The sequence below is a fragment of the Emys orbicularis genome, chromosome 11 (genome assembly GCF_028017835.1).
Source record: "Emys orbicularis isolate rEmyOrb1 chromosome 11, rEmyOrb1.hap1, whole genome shotgun sequence".
Taxonomy (NCBI): Eukaryota; Metazoa; Chordata; order Testudines; family Emydidae; genus Emys; species Emys orbicularis.
The window spans coordinates 79089620-79107761 of NC_088693.1; the positions used below are offsets into that span (position 1 = coordinate 79089620).

The 18142-nt window shown below is 43.8% G+C and overlaps 1 protein-coding gene across 1 annotated transcript in view; it reads left to right on the forward strand.

Annotated features, from left to right (window-relative positions):
* ADARB1 (adenosine deaminase RNA specific B1) overlaps nucleotides 1-18142 on the forward strand; it is a 169724-nt gene that overhangs the window by 113832 nt on the left and 37750 nt on the right. Inside the window, exons 5-7 of the mRNA XM_065413578.1 lie at nucleotides 9522-9690; nucleotides 10293-10441; nucleotides 11209-11377. Of these exons, the coding sequence (XP_065269650.1) occupies nucleotides 9522-9690; nucleotides 10293-10441; nucleotides 11209-11377 (487 nt within the window). The remainder of the gene's footprint in view (nucleotides 1-9521; nucleotides 9691-10292; nucleotides 10442-11208; nucleotides 11378-18142) is intronic.

Consider the following 18142-nt stretch of genomic DNA (forward strand, 5'->3'; position numbering starts at 1 on the left):
CTTCGGCCTGAGATGGAGCATCAAGCATGCCTGCTTCACTTACATGTAGTTAGTTAAACATAGTTTTTTCTGTTTCTTAGTTTAGTTTAGTTTAGTTGTCGTATTTAGTTCAGAGAGTCTGTTGTTGGTTTTTCCCCATTTGTTCTTTTTCCACTTGAGGGGTTATTCTGGAATATGGGGTATGCCAGGATACCCAGGTTTTGCGCACTGTCTTTCCTGCTAGAAATCTATCCTAGTCAGTGACAGACACTCTCGGCTCCTCCGTTGTTTGGGAGACATCCATATACAAGCCAAATATAAGATCTGCTTCTCCTTCAAAAGCAGATCTTTTAAAAATAGAGAAATAAAATTTAAATGGTTAATGATGAAGCAAGACTGGCCACTGACCCAGGCTCCGAGAATCCCCCTGTACACCAATCTCCAAGCACATTTAGTGCCCCTCTACCTCTGGATCCTGGTCACCAAGACCCTCGATGGATACAGCACCTGCTTCTGCATCTGTGGTATCAAGAGGCTTGTGCAGTAAGACTGTGTGTTCTGACAAGAGGAGCAAGAATGTTAGGTCTCCTACTAAGAAGTTTCGTTCACCAACTGAAAAAACTGTTCTGGGGACCACAGGTCCCAAAAGCTGTACTGTTGAGAATTTGAGTGGTTCCAATACCGTGAAATCATCTAAGGCTTCCTCTAAAAGCCACTCTACCAATAAGCTGGATTTGGTACAGAAAACTTGTTCAGCATTGGGTGGTCATGTCCATTCTAGTAGACATTCAACTTCAAAGAAGTCTGCACCATCAGACTCTACTGTATCTTTGGTATCCATACACTGTCCCTGACTGCTCTATTGGTACTGCCTGAGTCTGAACATACTCAGTGGAAGCATTTAGTGCCCACAGCACCGATGCATTCTAGATAAGTCCCTACCTTGGTGCCGATGTCAGTCTCCACAGGATCCTTCTCAACTCCCATTCACATATCATCACTACCGCAGGAGTTAGATAGTTAAGAGATCTTTTTATGTTGGAATCTCCATTACCTAGTGGAGCTTCCATTACCGAACAGTTATCTGTACCATGATCTTCTGTGTTACAGACTTCACATTTTTCATCGAGACCTCCTGCTTCACCGGCATCAACCATCTAGGGTGAAAGTTATTACCTTCTCTGAAATATGTTGAGGATGATTCTTCTGACTCAGGTTTCAATTCAGGGATCTCCTCTTTACTCTACAAGTCACTACTCTGCTACTTAGAGACTGTTGGGGACAGGCAACCTTGACCCCAATTTAGTTGGTGTGACCAGTGATGGGTGCCTTCTCCTATGCCTGGAGCCCTCTCAGTGACCTTATTGGTATCTCTGGGCCCTGTATCACCAACAATTCTTAAAGGTCCCAAGTCCCTCTCAGAGGCATTCTCCTGCATCTTCGCTACCACCTTATCAACCTGAGCCATTAGAGAACTTTGAGGAGCAGGAGACAAGGGCTGACAAGGAGGTAACACTTCACACAAGTATTTCTTCAGCATTGCCAGATGAGGCTGTAATGCGTCCATCTTCCATTACAGATGAGTTTAGACAATTTCAGGAGCTGATGAAGGACATGGCTCCAGTTGGCTAACTTCTCTATGGAAGTACAGAGTACTGTTGGGGACCTTCCTTCTGATGGTGTCAAGCTATTCTCTGAGTCTGCTGACGAGTTTCACACTTTGAAAGGTTTGCTCAAAACTCTTAATCACCTACTCTACTGGAGCCTATAGTCTCACCCTTCTTTCCCACCCCCCTTTTAGATACCATGTTTCCCATTTCCAACCTACATGGGAGAGAATAATATCCAACAAATTGGTTTTGGAGATGATAGTGCCTGATTATTCCATCCATTTCATCTCCATCCCTCCCTCCTACTCTCCTTCCCCATCCCTTTTCAGGGACCAATCTCATGATCAATTGCTGAGACAGAAAGTTGCCTTTCTTCTGTGCTTAGGGCCCACAGAACCAGTTCTAGTCCAGGACAGGAGAAAGGGTTTCTATTACAAGTGCTTATTGGGTCCCAAAAAGAATGGAGGACGGAGACCAATGTTAGCTCTAAACTGCATCTAAACAATTAAGTGAAACCACAAAAATTCAGGATGGTGACCCTTGCAGCTATAATTCCTTCTTTAGATTCCAATGATTGGTTTGTGACCCTTGACGTGTATTTTCATGTCACAAGAGATTTCTTCATTTTACAATCGACTACAGTCATTCCCAGTACCATGTGCTCGCAGGTTCGCAACCCTAAAAAAATCTAATTTCAAAGGTTCAGGTAAGTCCTTGAAGCCCGGCAAGAAATTGTCTCCAGCTATTAGAATATATGGCAGCTGGTACCGTCGTAACCCAACACGCCTGGATACATCTTCAGTGCTTCCAGGGATGGCTCAAGTCAGTTTATATGCCGAGCAAGCACTCAAGACAAATGTTCCCCATTGTATTTTGGACTCAGTCAATTGGTGGAAGGACCCCTTTAAAGTCTGTGCAAGAGTCCCTTTCATTCAACCTCCTACTACCATGATTATAACATTAGATGTGTCCCTTTTGGGATGGGGAGCATATCTAGGGTGTCACACCATTCAAGGCAAATGGTCTTCTCAAGAGCGTCTTCTTCACATCAACCTTCTAGAATTGAAAACAGTCAGAAATGGTTCCACTGATGAGAGTCAAATTTATCAAGGTCACGACAGACAACATGGCCTGCATGTTGTACATCGATCAACAGGGCGAGGCATGCTCTCCCTTGCTTTGTGCCAAAGGAATAAAACTATAGAATTTGTGCTTCTTACCTCCCAGGTATACAGAACACCATGGCCAACAATCTCAGCAGGCACTTCTCCTGGACTCACGAGTCCTCAACAGCATATTTCTAACCAAGTGGGGCTTCCAGAAGTGGATCTCGTTGCCGCTGCCCTCAACACAAAGTGCAAAAAATTCTTCATGAGAGTGGGACTCAATTGAAGCATTACTAGAAACACTGAAGTTGTAACCAGGTGTGTAATAGGTTATAAAGCGGTGAACGTGATATATCTTGACTTCAGCAAAGCTTTTGTTATGGACCCCACAATATTCTTGCCAGCAAGTTAAAGAAGTATGGATTGGATGAATGGACTATAAGGTGGATAGAAAGCTGTCTAGATCGTTGGACTCGACGGGTAGTGATCAATGGCTCAATGTCTATTTGGCAGCCGGTATCAAGCGGAGTGCCCCAGGGGTCTGTCCTGGGGCCAGTTTTGTTCAGCATCTTCATTAATGATCTGGATGATGGGATGGATTGCACCCTCAGCAAGTTCGCGGATGACACTAAGCTGCGGGGAGAGGTAGATATGCTGAAGGGTAGGGATAGGGTCCAGAGTGACCTAGACAAATTGGAGGATTGGGCTAAAAGAAATCTGATGAGGTTCAATAAGGACAAGTGCAGAGTCCTTCACCTAGGACAGAAGAATCCCATGCACTGCTACAGGCTGGGGACCGACTGGCTAAGCAGCAGTTCTGCAGAAAAGGACCTGGGGATTACAGTGGACGAGAAGCTGGATATGAGTCAATAGTCTGCCCTTGTTGCCAAGAAGGCTAATGGCATATGAGGCTGCATTAGTAGGAGCATTGCCAGCAGATTGAGGGAAGTGATTATTCCCCTCTATTCGGCACTGGTGAGGCCACATCTGGAGTATTGTGTCCAGTTTTGGGCCCCCACTACAGAAAGGATATGGACAAATTGGAGAGAGTCCAGCGGAGAGCAACAAGAATGATTAGGGAGCTGGGGCACATGACTTACGAGGAGAGGCTGAGGGAACTGGGCTTGTTTAGTCTGCAGAAGAGAAGAGTGAGGGGGGATTTGATAGCAGCCTTCAACTACTGAAGGGGGGTTCCAAAGAGGATGGAGCTCGGCTGTTCTCAGTGGTGGCAAATGACAGAGCAAGGAGCAATGATCGCAAGTTGCAGTGGGGGAGGTCTAGGTTGGATATTAGGAAAAACTATTTCAGTAGGAGGGTGGTGAAGCACTGGAATGGGTTGTCTGGTGAGATGGTGGAATCTCCATCCTTAGAGGTTTTTAAGGCCTGGCTTGACAAAGCCCTGGCTGGGATGTTTTAGTTGGGGTTGGTCCTGCTCCTGAGGTCTCTTCCAGCCCTAATCTTCTATGATTCTATGAACAGTGTTCTTGCCATAGAGGTGACTCCCTCCTGCAAAGAGGAGCAATGGAGCCAGTCCCTGCAGACCTTTAGGGCACAGGATTCTACTCCAACTACTTCCTCATACCCAAGAAGAAGGGAGGTTGGAGACCAATCTTGGATCTCTGACATGTCAGCCGATTCTTTCGAAAACCAAAGTTCCGCATGGTCACACCTGTGGCAATCATCCCCTCACTAGAAAAAGGCATGTGGTTCATGGCTCTAGATATGCAGGGTGCCTACATCCATAGTGACATACGTGTGACCCACAGATGATTCCTGAGGTTCATGGTGGATCCTCGGCACTTTCAATACTGGGGTCTCCCATTTGGACTTACCACTTCTTCACGAGATTTCACAAAAGTTTTCTGTGTTGTAGTGGCTCACCTCTGGTGACAAGTAGTTTTTCCTCTTCCCTTATCTAGATAATTGACTGCTGGTGGCACGGTTCAGAGCAGAGACTCGAGAATTGGCATCCCAGCTTCTTCTATTCCTCTCCGCCCTAGGAGTAAGCATCAACTCAGAAAAATCAACTTTACGCCCTACACAATCCCTAGAATTCATAGGAGTATGCATCAGCATGGCCTCCACACACTCTTATCTCCCAAAAGACAGATTCCAAAGCTTACTGAACCTGATCGCCTTAGTGACTTCCAGCCCCTTGGTATCAGCCAGAACTTGCCTTTCCCTCCTCGGTCACATGGCAGCATGCACATACGTCATGCCCTTCGCTTGCCTGAGATTCCTCTATCTCCAGCTCTTGCTGCAGGGAGTCTTCTCTCCCGTGCACCAGTCCATGGATGCCATTCGCAACATTCCACCAGAAGTCCTCTCTTCCCTCCAATGGTGGACAAACCCACTCCACATTTGCTCCAGTATGCCCTTCCTTCCATGCTCCTCAAGTGTTACAATTATAATGGACACGTCACTCAAAGGCTGGGGTGCCCACAAGGGAGACCACATGATGTGAGGCACTTGGACCATTCGGGAAGCCAGGATGCACATCAACATCCTGGAACTTCGAGCGGTACTCAAGGCATGTCACACATTCTTAACAACTATCCAGTCTCATCATGTCCTCATTATGTCAGACAACAGCACTACGGTTTACTACATAAACAAGCAAGGGGGCACACGGTCCTGAGCACTATGTGTGGAAGCGGTACACTTCTGGAAATGCATTTCACATCATATCCTCCTGTCGGCAGCCTGCCTACTGGGAACTCTGAACGTACTTGCCAATGCTCTCATCAGAAACTTTGTAGCTCACCACGAATGCGAATTGCATGATGCGGTAGTTGCGGACATTTTCAGCCACTGGGAAACCCTGATCAGGGACCTCTTTACATCTCGCCAACACCAAGTGCATTCAGTACTGTTTGAGGGGACGACTCAATGTCCACTCACAAGGGGACGCCCTGATCATCAACTGGTCAGGCCAGATCAGCTATGGTTTAATATAGTGCCCTCTATTACCACACGTTCTTCACAAACTCAGACGGGAGAGAGCGATGGTCACCCTAATTACTGCATATTGGCCTCCCCAGTTCTGGTTTCCTCTTCTTCTCCACATGTCAAAGCGTCCATCACTCCTGCTCCCAACATTCCCGCAGCTACTCACGCAACACAATGGCACACCGAGGGCGCTTCACCTCACAGTGTGGTATTTGAATGGATGCCTCTGCTAATGCAGAAATGCTCACAGGCAATCTGAGACATCCTCTCTAATTGCAGAAAGGAGTCCACAAGGTGATCCTACTAGGCCAAATGGACCTGTTTCACTACCTGGGCCCTACGTAGAGGTCTTGCCCCCAACGCCATGGGCATCCCCATGCTATTAGACTGTTTTCTCTCTCTAAAGACCTTAGTGCTCACTCTCAACTCCATCAAAGTACACATAGCGGCCATTAGTGCCTTCCACCCTCCCATGGAGGGGCACTTCATCTTCACCCACCTCTTGACTACCAGATTCTGGAAGGGCCTTGTACACAAATACCCGCCTATACAGGCTATCGCTCCTCAATGGAACCTGAACTTAGTCCTCACGTCATTAGAACATAAGAATGGCCACACTGGGTCAAACCAAAGGTCCATCCAGCCCAGTATCCTGTCTTCCAACAGTGGCCAATGCCAGGTGCCCCAGAGGGATGAACTCCCCTTTGAACTTTTGGCCTCTTGCCCTCTTTCTCTTCTTTCTATGAAAGTAGCCTTTCTGGTCACCATTACCCCTGCAAGGAGGGCTGGTGAACTGATAGCAATGATGGAAATCCCCTCTTTCACTACATTCCATAAGGACAAGGTCTCAATTCACCTGCATCCTAAATTTCTACCAAAGGTGGTTTCCTGCTTCCACCACAACCAACCCACACACCTGCCTGCTTTCTTTCCCAAACCACACGCCTCAGATGAGGAACGGCAGCTCCACTCCTTTGCTGTACGTAGGGCCCCTGGCCTTTTACCTACAAAGAACAAAGTGTGGTATATGGTGTATTGCCCCGTTACTTCTGCGCTGCTAGTGGTGGCGGTGCTGGCTTCAGAGTTGGGTGCCTGGTCAGCAGCCGCCATTCTCTGGCCACCAAACTCTGAAGGCAAAAAACCAGAGAACTGCTAAGTTACAAGAAATTTGTCACACTGTCACATCACGTGATTTGGGGAGGGGGCGTTTCAACTTCAAAACGCTATACAGAACAGCAAATCTTTCAGTACATCATAAAAGATGTTACTTCCTAGAGCTTGTCTCATATATCTTCTCTGTCCAGATGGTTTAATACAATGCCATGAGAAAGGATCATTTATAGATCAGCTTTCCTTTTTGCTGGTCTGTAATTGCAGAGTTAATATTTTAAAACAAACAAATAGGGTAAAGACTTATTTTTCCTGTTTTGTTTGTATTTGTAATTTTAAAAAAAGTGGGAGGTAAGTAATCTAAAACAGAAGTGCACTCTTTTACAAATTCCAATAAAATAGGATGAGCACTCCAGCACCTACTACAGAAATTTCCAGTATCCGTAGCTGTGGAATTGGAGTATCAAGAGATTAAGGCTTAAAAACATATTCACAATAATCAGTCAAACACAATACAGAACATACCGCGCTTGGTTCGCCTGGGTTCTCTTGTTATAATTGTATAGCAACCACCTAGCAACTTCTATGTTAGCTAAAAAACAAAAAGCAATAATAAAAATATATAAACAAATGCAAAAACAATGGCATAAAGGATATAAATTTTGGACTTGGACATATATTGTCTGCTATTAAACAATCTTAACAAAAATAATTTGATTAGGCTAATTAGTATTACAAAGGATGATTCCAATGCTTATTCTGAAGAAATTATCTTTATTAGGAATTAATTTGTAGGGTAAATCCTGTGCAGATTCTAAGATTCTAACTTTAACAGCATTACACATCTACAATGTCTGTCTCAGAATCGGCAAGAAGATATGCTTTATCTCTCGCAACATGTGCTGCATATAGCTAGCAGGAGTTTGCCATATGTGATTTTACTTCGGGATACAAAGACTGTATGGTAGAGCATAGAATCGTTCTGTATTCCTCATGACAGCAGCAAAACATTAAAATATTTGCGGACAAACCAACACAAATATAGTGCTGCTCAAAAACTCTGAACTGCTGAGCTGCAGCAGGAGCTGGGGACAGATCCTGGAACCTTCCTGGGTTAAATGGGATTAAGTGTATGAATAAGGACTCCTTACAGCATCAAGGTTTCAGGATCAAACCTTTGGCTCCTGCTGGTAGGTTTCTGCATACTCCCAAGAAGAGAATAAGGGAAGGAGAGAACCTAGGCAGACGGAGGGGGAGATGGACTCATTTTGTGCTAGTGCAGAGAAGCTGAGAGATGGTGTCACTGATAAAACTGAGTGTGATTTCAGGCATCTAATCTGAAACATATGTCTGAAATTATTTGTAAAATCCACAGTAATAACTATCATAATAAATAACCCCTTCTCCCCTAACCCCTTCCGCACCCCTTTCTCTCCTAACCCCTACACTCCCCTCCTGTGCCCCTTCTCCCCCAAATCCTTCTGCACCCCTTCTCTCTTAACCCCTCCCACATCCCCTTCTCTCCTAACCCCTACACTCCCCTCCTGTGCCCCTTCTCCCCCAAATCCTTCTGCACCCCTTCTCTCTTAACCCCTCCCACATCCCCTTCTCTCCTAACCCCTACACTCCCCTCCTGTGCCCCTTCTCCCCCAAATCCTTCTGCACCCCTTCTCTCTTAACCCCTCCCACACCCCCTTCTCTCCTAACCCCTACACTCCCCTCCTGTGCCCCTTCTCCCCCAAATCCTTCTGCACCCCTTCTCTCTTAACCCCTCCCACACCCCCTTCTCTCCTAACCCCTACACTCCCCTCCTGTGCCCCTTCTCCCCCAAATCCTTCTGCACCCCTTCTCTCTTAACCCCTCCCACACTCCCTTCTCTCCTAACCCCTACACTCCCCTCCTGTGCCCCTTCTCCCCCAAACCCTTCTCCCTTAACCCTCCTGTGCCGCTTCCCCCTAGTCCTGCACCCCCTCCAACGCTAGGTGCTCCTTGTGTCCGGATCATTTCCCCCACGTGGGCTGCATAAGGGAGGGCAGGAGAGCAGCTCCTGATGCTACACAGCCCAGGTGGGGAAAGTGACCTGGACGCACAGAGAGCCTGGTATTGCTGCTCATCCCCTGCCCCTCCCAGCCCAGAGGAACATTCGTGGGGGGAGGGGGAGCAGCAACACCAGCACTCCATGTGTCACCACTCACCCCCCTGAACACATTCCTCCATGGGGAGGAAGAAGGAAGAAATCTGGGCACCCCCCAGGCACTGCCTCTGTGAGTTGGGGGGGGAGGGCAATGCCCCGAAACTCCACCCATGCCCAGCACTCCCTGCTGTCACTCACTGTTCCAGGTGCTACCCTTCCCACCAGCGGCACACACCTCTGCATTGCACACCGCGCCCCCCTGACCACGGCACCTGGGCTGTCACACACCCCTAAGGCCAGCCCTGCTGCCCTTTACCACCTTAGTCGAAACCATGAGGCAATGTAAGGGCACATGCATGGACCCATGGACATGACTACTTTGAAAAGCTCCGGCTCTGGGCACATGGCGCATGCACCTTACCCTTAGTGGAATACAGATAGGGACCACACATCTCGAAGAACCTCCAGTTCCAAGTAAGTAACCTCTGCTTTCAGATTGAAGCTTTTTTTGTAAAGAAAATGCTTGAAGAAAAATACTTTATTTTTTGGAATTCAAATACGTTCTTTTAAGAAAGTCAGTTATTAAATTTGTGTGCATTTAATTACATTTTCTTTCTGAAATTTGTTTCCCAGGTACAGATGTGAAGGATGCCCAGGTTATAAGTGTTTCCACAGGGACAAAATGCATAAATGGAGAATACATGAGTGACCGTGGTCTTGCATTAAACGATTGCCATGCAGAAATTATATCTCGCAGGTGCCTGCTTAAATTTCTTTACACACAACTTGAGCTGTTTGTAAGGTAAGCTTAAGGAGGCTGAGATTGTGCTATGAACATCATGTGTCTATCTGGTGATTACTTGAATTGTAACACAAAGCTAAGGAGTCCCATTGAAAAAAATATCATATAAAATAGCTGACGTTACTGAAATTTTAAATTGAAAACTCTGGTCCCTGTCATAAAGTGTGAGTTGAATAAACAAAGACTCATTTAAGGAGGCATATCTATAACTATATTGAACTCTTATATTTGTATTATGGTTCAGAAATAGTGAGTTATGAGTTAATCATGTAGTTCTTTAAAGTGTAAACACATTTTAGTTATTCAACTGTTCTTTGAATTAGTAGAAATAAAATTAAAATGCCATCAAATGGACTAGCAGATGAATAGTTTTGTTTCATTTACTAATGGTGCTTTATAAGTTCACTGGGCAATGTCAAATACTCTTTATTTCTTGTTTCTAACTTCTTTTCTTTCTGTATGGTTTGTAATAACTCTTAGGTGCCACATTTGGTGCCAGACTTTAATAATTTTAATGTATAGTAAGTTAGACTGGGCTTAATCTCCTGCATTTGTTTCTCTTCAGTTTTTGACTACAGTTCTCTTCTTTGTTTATATTCCAGTAATAAAGAAGATCAACAAAAATCCATCTTTATCAAGTCTGAACGAGGCGGATTTAAACTGAAAGAAAATGTGCAATTTCATCTCTATATCAGCACCTCTCCATGTGGAGATGCTAGGATTTTCTCACCACATGAAGCAGCACAAGAGGGTATGATTCTAGCTATAAAGGAATTGCTTAGAGTTTATTTGATTACAGACAAATGGCAATGTTAGAAATAAGCAGTCATTTTAATTCTGGCCTTTTGTATGTGGATTTTTATTTTTATTTTTTTGGAAGAAAGATCTCTTCTTGGAAATCTGGGCCATTTACTTTAAACTAAATATAAACAGACAAACTGGCCATTTAGGCTAGAGCCGGGAAGATCCTGGATTCTGTTAAGGATAAGCCAATAACTCACTATGTGTGTTTATGGGACTCATTGGGCTTCCTCATTATTGCTGCCTTTTAATCATTTTTGTTGCTCTTCTCTGAATTTCCTGATTTGTTAATGAGACAAAGTGAGCGAGGTAATATCTTTTATTGGACCAACATCTGTCAGTGAGAGAATTGGTCCAATAAGAGATATTACCTCATCCACCTTGTCTCTCTACTATCCTGGGGCCAACGTGGCTAAACTTCACTGATTTGTTAATTTCATCCTAGCACTGAAATGCACAGAACTGAACTTCAGAACTAAATACTATGTCTGAGATGTTCTTTCCTGAAAAGCCTGGTTTAACAGCAAATGTATTTTGGAGAATATTGTATACAAGAAAGATAGCTGATGCTGTAGCTAAATTAAAATGAGTAATAGAAATTGCTACCAAATGTTGTGACCTTTTCCAAGATGGTTACCAGCATAAAATACATTGCCTTCTCTCATTTCATAACCACAGTTGTTTCTCAATTGACTTAAAACCATTTTTGTCACTTAGATCAGGGAGACAGACATCCAAACCGTAAAGCAAGAGGACAGCTACGGACAAAAATAGAATCTGGAGAAGGGACAATTCCAGTCCGATCTACTACTACCATCCAGACGTGGGATGGAGTATTACAGGGAGAGAGACTGCTTACTATGTCTTGCAGTGACAAGATAGCTAGGTAAGATATTAAGTGTTTGGTTACTCTTCCCTGCTATTCTGGTTTTATTCTGAAAATGGGGACCCTGGTTACAGCTTGCTGGAGGGCGTACTTAATATCTGCTTTCCGCATAGCCTGAACATCTGGATGGATGGAAATTCTACATTGTTTTCAGATGTCATGTTGACAGTGTCTTGTCTGAATCACTCATTAGTTGACCCGGGAGGTGACAGTAGAGGCTGTAGATCAAGCTTGTTGTCTAACCCCCCAGCATGAGATTAGATGCTCTGATTCTGCTCCCATTGAAGTCAGTGACAAAATTCCCATAGGCTTCAGTGGTGAGGCTCAGGCCCAAGAAGAATAGGAATCATTTATTCCATCCAAAACTTATCCCACAAGCATATTTTCTCTCTTCAAGGTGGTAGAGTGCCATATAGTCTAATTTACCAAATTTGCTACTTTGTTATATCTGCCTCATTTTGTATTGTTAATATCTTTATTATTATTATTATTATTATTAAAACATGCAGTTTTCATCAGACATAATATGGTATTGGCAAAATATAAAATTCATTAGTATGTGTGTAAGTCATACTTTTATACAACTTTTATCAAAATATAGAATATTCCAATGTGTTGTAGATATATGTTGTGACAGACCCAGACCAGTGGGGTACAGGAGTCTGGTAGAGGGCAAATATGCTGGTCACTGGATGAGTAGTTTTCTGTTCCCTGAGTGACCAGAGCAGGGGCTGCACTAGAGTAATCAGGAACCTGCTAGAACCAGTTAAGGCAGGCAGTCTAATTAGGACACCTGGAGCCAATTAAGAAGAAGCTGCTAGAATCAATTAAGGCAGGCTAATCAGGGCACCTGGGTTTTAAAAGGAGCTCACTTCAGTTTGTGGTGCGAGTGTGAGGAGCTGGGAGTAAGAGGCGCAAGGAGCTGAGAGTGAGAAGGTGTGCTGCTGGAGGACTGAGGAGCACAAGCGTTATCAGACACCAGGAGGAAGGTCCTGTGGTGAGACTAAGGAAGGTGTTTGGAGGAGGCCATGGGGAAGTAGCCCAGGGAGTTGTAGCTGTCATGCAGCTGTTACAGGAGGCACTAGAGACAGCTGCAGTCCACAGGGCCCTGGGCTGGAACCCGGAGTAGAGGGCAGGCCCGGGTTCCCCCCAAACCTCCCAATTGACCTGGACTGTGGGTTCTTCCAGAGGGGAAGGTCTCTGGGCTGTTCCCCAACCCACATGGTGAATCTCTGAGGCAAGAAAATCCACCAATAAGTGCAGGACCCACCAAGATAGAGGAGGAACTTTGTCACAATGTCTATATACTGCATATGTAAGTGTAAATGTACAATATCATTTTAAATGGCAAAACATCATTAGTTAAGAACCTATTACTTGGTTGATACAGTTAAATGTGACCTTTTTAAAAAAAATTGAATGACTGGAAAATCTTTTAATAAAAGTAGTGTTTTCCTTTGTGAAAATGTGACACTGATTTATTTTTATTTTTTTAGTTGTTGTGCTCTTTCATTAGTTAAAGATTTTGTTAAAATTTAAACAAACAAGCTCAACCAACCCATGCCCCCAAAATTAAACAGCTGTATCCTCTGAAAAGTGTAGCAACCTCAGGGAAATTTCAGGAAAATGCCAAGCTGGCTTTTCAAATCAGCGCTTCATTTTCACAGTACACCATAGGGTCCCACAAATCACACAAAAGAAATGGCAGCCTTTCTTAGTTGAGGATATTGTTCATAGCCTTTTATTTTTTTAATAAAAAGTAGTTTATGAATTTTATCAAACCAGAATTAATTGATTAAAATATTGTTAAATACATTTGTAAAATACAAAGTGGGTTGAACATATTCACTGTGCTGTGTAAGCGCTATATGAGAATTAAAACCACAGAGAGAGGTCTACTTGCTTGATTCTCCATTCTCTGTCCTTGTGGGAGAACCATCAGGGTTCCTATAGCGCGTGAGAAAAGAATGATTTTATATGTTAAACTTCTATGAATAAGTCAGGACCTGTTGGGAGAGGGTAAAATCTCCATTTTTAAAATGTTACACTACTTGCAAACCTTCATTCCTTACTGGTTCCAGAATATCCACTGAATAAAATATGGTTACACCCTGAAAATTGATTCCATAAGAATGACATGTGCATTCCTTATTTATTCTTTACAATGACTGGCCAAGCAAATTTCCTAGCTTACAATTCAAGGTGACATACTTAACTGCCAACTCTGTAAACTCCATCTGAGACATGAAAACTGTGTTTGTATTCATCACCAGTTAAAAAAAAAAACAGATTACTCATTCATTTGACTATTTTGTTGATTCTGTGTGACGCAATCAGAATCCAGGTCACTCTCTCATAGCTAGTTGTTGTAATTCAGGGGGGTAACCGGAGTAAAAATTTGAGTGTGTCACTAAAGAAAGCACATGCGACCCTGAGACACATAGAGGGGATGCTGTATGAGGAGTAAGGAGGCCCAGTGTTTACATTTATAGTCATGTTCTGCCAATTTCACTTTAATGGGTTCATTACCATGCAATTTCCAGTATTCAGTACCATACCATTACTAACAAATTTCAGATGCCATTGGGTTTCCATTGGGATTTAACAAAAGATATGACATTATTTGCATTATTGAAATAATTTAATGCATAAAAACTGTCCAGTAATGATACAAAAGTTACATTATGTTCAACTTTATGTATTTTGGTAAAGATAAAGATTACTTGCATAGTAAATCCTCTAGTCTGGCAAAGACTATGGAGTTAACTCTGCCCATAAAAGGTCATACAGGCAACTCATTGATTAAACTTTCTGTCTCCTGAACAGCTCCCTCTGTATATTCTAAGCTAAGCTACAACGTTACAGCCCTGTCCTCTGCCTCTGGTCCCTCAGTAGCAGCTTGCTACTGGGCTGGTTCAGCTATGAGCCTGTTAAGAATGCTGCAGGCCTCTAGGAAGTGCCGCTATCCATTCATGCTTTTATCCTCTCCATTCTTGTCTTCTCTCCGGTCTTCACAATGAAGAAGTCTGGAGTGGTCAGTGCTGCAAACTCAGTGCAGACCATTGACCATCGGAGGTAGGCCCACCATTCATCAACATTAGCTCACCTCATTGACACCTGCCCGAGTCTCTCAAGCTGCAGTTATTCCATTCCCAAGCTCGATAACTCTTTGCTCCATAGGGATCTCCTCCCAAGGGGATCTGAACAGCCAAAGGGATCTCCTCCCAAGAGGATCTGAACAGCCAAAGGGATCTCCTCCCAAGGGGATCTGAACATCCAAAGACTCTTTTGTATTTGAATGCTACTCACAAGATCTATATCAATCCTCTGTCGTCCTACATCTGTAGATTAAGAGACAAACAGCATGATGATGCCCACTACTGTGAAGCAAAGAATTGTGAAGCCCTGCCCCAATCACTTAGCCTCAGCCAGAAAATCCTCTTACCAATGCTGTTTGCCTTTTCTCCTGAGTCTCCTGTTCTTTCCTTCCCACTGCCTCTTTCACTCTATTTCCCTGTTGCAGAGTCACTGAAGAAGAAAAGGAGGCAAGAAATCTTGAGAGCTCTGCTTCAGACTGGAAGGAGAGGGGGAAAGAGCAGAGCTCCGAGCCAGGGCACTCAGCCTTAATGCTACCCTGTAGTGACACCATGAGAGGAAAAGATATGAAAAACCGGAGTCTTTAAAAATCAGGTTAATGTAGTCTGGGATCACAGACACTGAAATGGATTGATCGTAATCATGTGATTATTGCATGGTGCGCTGTACTGCAGTGTTCAGGTTGCCTGGGTGCCTTCGCTGTGCATTTCCATACAGTAACATGTTTAGATTTCTTTTAAGTGTAACCTTAACACTGAATTTCCTGGGTTTGTGATACTTCTTTTGGGATAAGTAAAACATTCCGGTAATGGTTTTTACACTTACAATACTGATATATACATTGCACCTTAACTGCATATTCATGTAGGTTTTTGGTCTGCAAATATCAGCTTATAGGTTCTAACAGGACTTTACGGATACTAATGAGACAGGCCTCATGATCTCACTGAGACAGGGAAGTATTTGTGTCCCTGTTTTGATGATGGTGAGGCTTAAGCACTGAGAGGGGAGTAAGTTCAGGACCTATTTCCTTTGTAGCTTCCCTGTTGCCCATATGACACCTCCTCTCTTCCCTGGAGGAACCCTTGTTTTTACACTAGCGGTTTGTCTCTCTGGGCTGGTGGGCTTCTCCATCCACCCTTTCTTTCTGCCTTCTCTTCATCCCTCACTTCTATATTTCCCACCAATGTGAGACTCTTGGGCTGGGGTGACGCAGTGAACAGATGACCAGCCCAGAGTCACTGGTCCATGGAGCAATGCAGGTTGAATATCAGTCTTCTCAAGCTAGACCTTTCATCTTGCTCTTCTGCCTTCGGAGCCCCTGGTACTTGAATTATTACATCCTGTTCCACTGTGACAGTCTAACTGTGATGACTTCTGTCACCTGCCAGGGTAATTATCAGGGTACCCCTCTTTTCACAGGTTGTATTTCTGGGAATTTCTCTCCTTGATTCCCCTCTATCTGGATGGCTGCAAGAACATCTTTGCATACTCTCTGCTCTCAGTATACCTCCAGCAGCCACAGGGTCTTGTAGTCTCACAGTAAGGAATGCCTGCCTTTTGAAGTTACTGCATGTAATGTCTGCGGTCTGGACTTTAATCCACTACCATAGGATAGAAGAAAATAGATACATATGGCAAGGGGATATTACTTCCTATTAATTCTGTTTGTGATCTCCTTTCCGTTTGTCGTAGGTTGGTGCCATTGCTTGTTTGTGAATTATTTGTCTCACTACCTTGCATACTGTTCTTAGTCTGCGGGTCTCTTTAACAGGAGTGATGGGGACTGGCTGAGGCCTATATAATCAGGAGTGGGGGCTCACAACACTTTATCTCCTTGCTTCCCAGTTGGTGGCACTATAAGGCTTAGAGGAGTCTATCACAAACAGAATTACTAGTAAATAATTTTTAGGCTCTTTCCCTTATCATAGAATCATAGAAGATTAGGGTTGGAAGAGACCTCAGGAGGTTATCCAGTCCAACCCCAGTTTCTCATCCACTGTAATCCCCAGGTCCTTTTCTGCAGAACTGCCACTTAGCCAGTCGGTCCCCAGCCTGTAGCAGTGCATGGGATTCTTCTGTCCTAAGTGCAGGACTCTGCACTTGTCCTTGTTCAACCTCATCAGATTTCTTTTGGCCCAATCCTCCAATTTGTCTAAGTCACTCTGGACCCTATCCCTACCCTCCAGCGTATCTACCTCTCCCCCCAGCTTAGTGTCCTCTGCGAACTTGCTGAGGGTGCAATCCATCCCATCATCCAGATCATTAATGAAGATGTTGAACAAAACCGGCCCCAGGACCGACCCTTGGGGCACTCCACTTGATACCGGCTGCCAAATAGACATTGAGCCATTGATCACTACCCGTCGAGTCCAACGATCTAGCCAGCTTTCTATCCACCTTATAGTCCATTCATCCAATCCATACTTCTTTAACTTGCTGGCAAGAATACTGTGCGAGACCGTATGAAAAGCTTTGTTGAAGTCAAGGTATATCACGTTCACCGCTTTCCCCATTATCCACAGAGCCAGTTATCTCATCATAGAAGGCAATCGGGTTGGTCAGGCATGACTTGCCCTTGGTGAATCCATGTTGACTGTTCCTGATCACCTTCCTCTCCTCCAAGTGCTTCAAAAGATTTATCACATTTGTTGATCTCACAAATGATATTAATAAGAATAACTTTGGGCATTGGAAATAGCACTTTTTATCAAGTTTTTCATTCTATGGTAAATATAATTTCATTGTTCAACCAGTGTTTTGGCCTTAGTCTGGGGGGAGGGATAGCTCAGTGGTTTGAGCATTGGCTTGTTAATCCCAGGGTTGTGAGTTCAATCCTTGAGAGGCCCACTTAGGGATCTGGGGCAAAATCAGTACTTGGTCCTGCTAGTGAAGGCAGGGGGCTGGACTTGATGACCTTTCAAGTTCCCTTCCAGTTCTAGGAGATAGGATATCTCCAATAATTAAACAAAGAATGCCTGCAATAAACTCTGATACTGCACATTCTAAAGGATACAATTGTGAAAAGCAGTTCCTTGTGTACTTCTATTACTGTACAAATAACAGTTGTGAACATTATACTTTGTCATCTGCTGCAGTTATGCACCTTCATTCCTGTTGTTGCTCCAGAGTAGTGTAAAATAACAAGTGTTCTATATAATCAATTTTTTAAAATTGCAGCATAAATTCCCATCCTCTTATTATAGGAAGAAGTACACTGGCAGAGTCTGTGCTAGTGTATTGATGCAGAATTAGACATATATTTATCTCTCTCATGTTCAGAGATTAAATCGGTTTAAATAAATACATTCAGAAATGTCAAGCGCTTGCAGCCCACTTGGCCATGGACATATATTAGTTTGAGGCGGAAATTTGACAGCATAGCAGGGAAACCATGACTCTCCTCATTTGAAAAATTCTGATGTGAACCTGTGGCTTCCCTTCTCTCATATTAAATGTGAAAAGACTGAAAATAGAAAAAATCAAGAAGTACAAAAAAGAACACGTTGTGTGTAAGGCTGAGGCAGTGTTAGTAGCACAGATAAAAAGTGCACTCTGAATAAAGGGAACAGGAATGTATATGGTAATCCTGCAAAGTTCACCTAATGTGCCATAGAGAGAAAATCCTTCAAAGTGAGTAAATATTAGAGTTTTTAAAAAATTAATTTG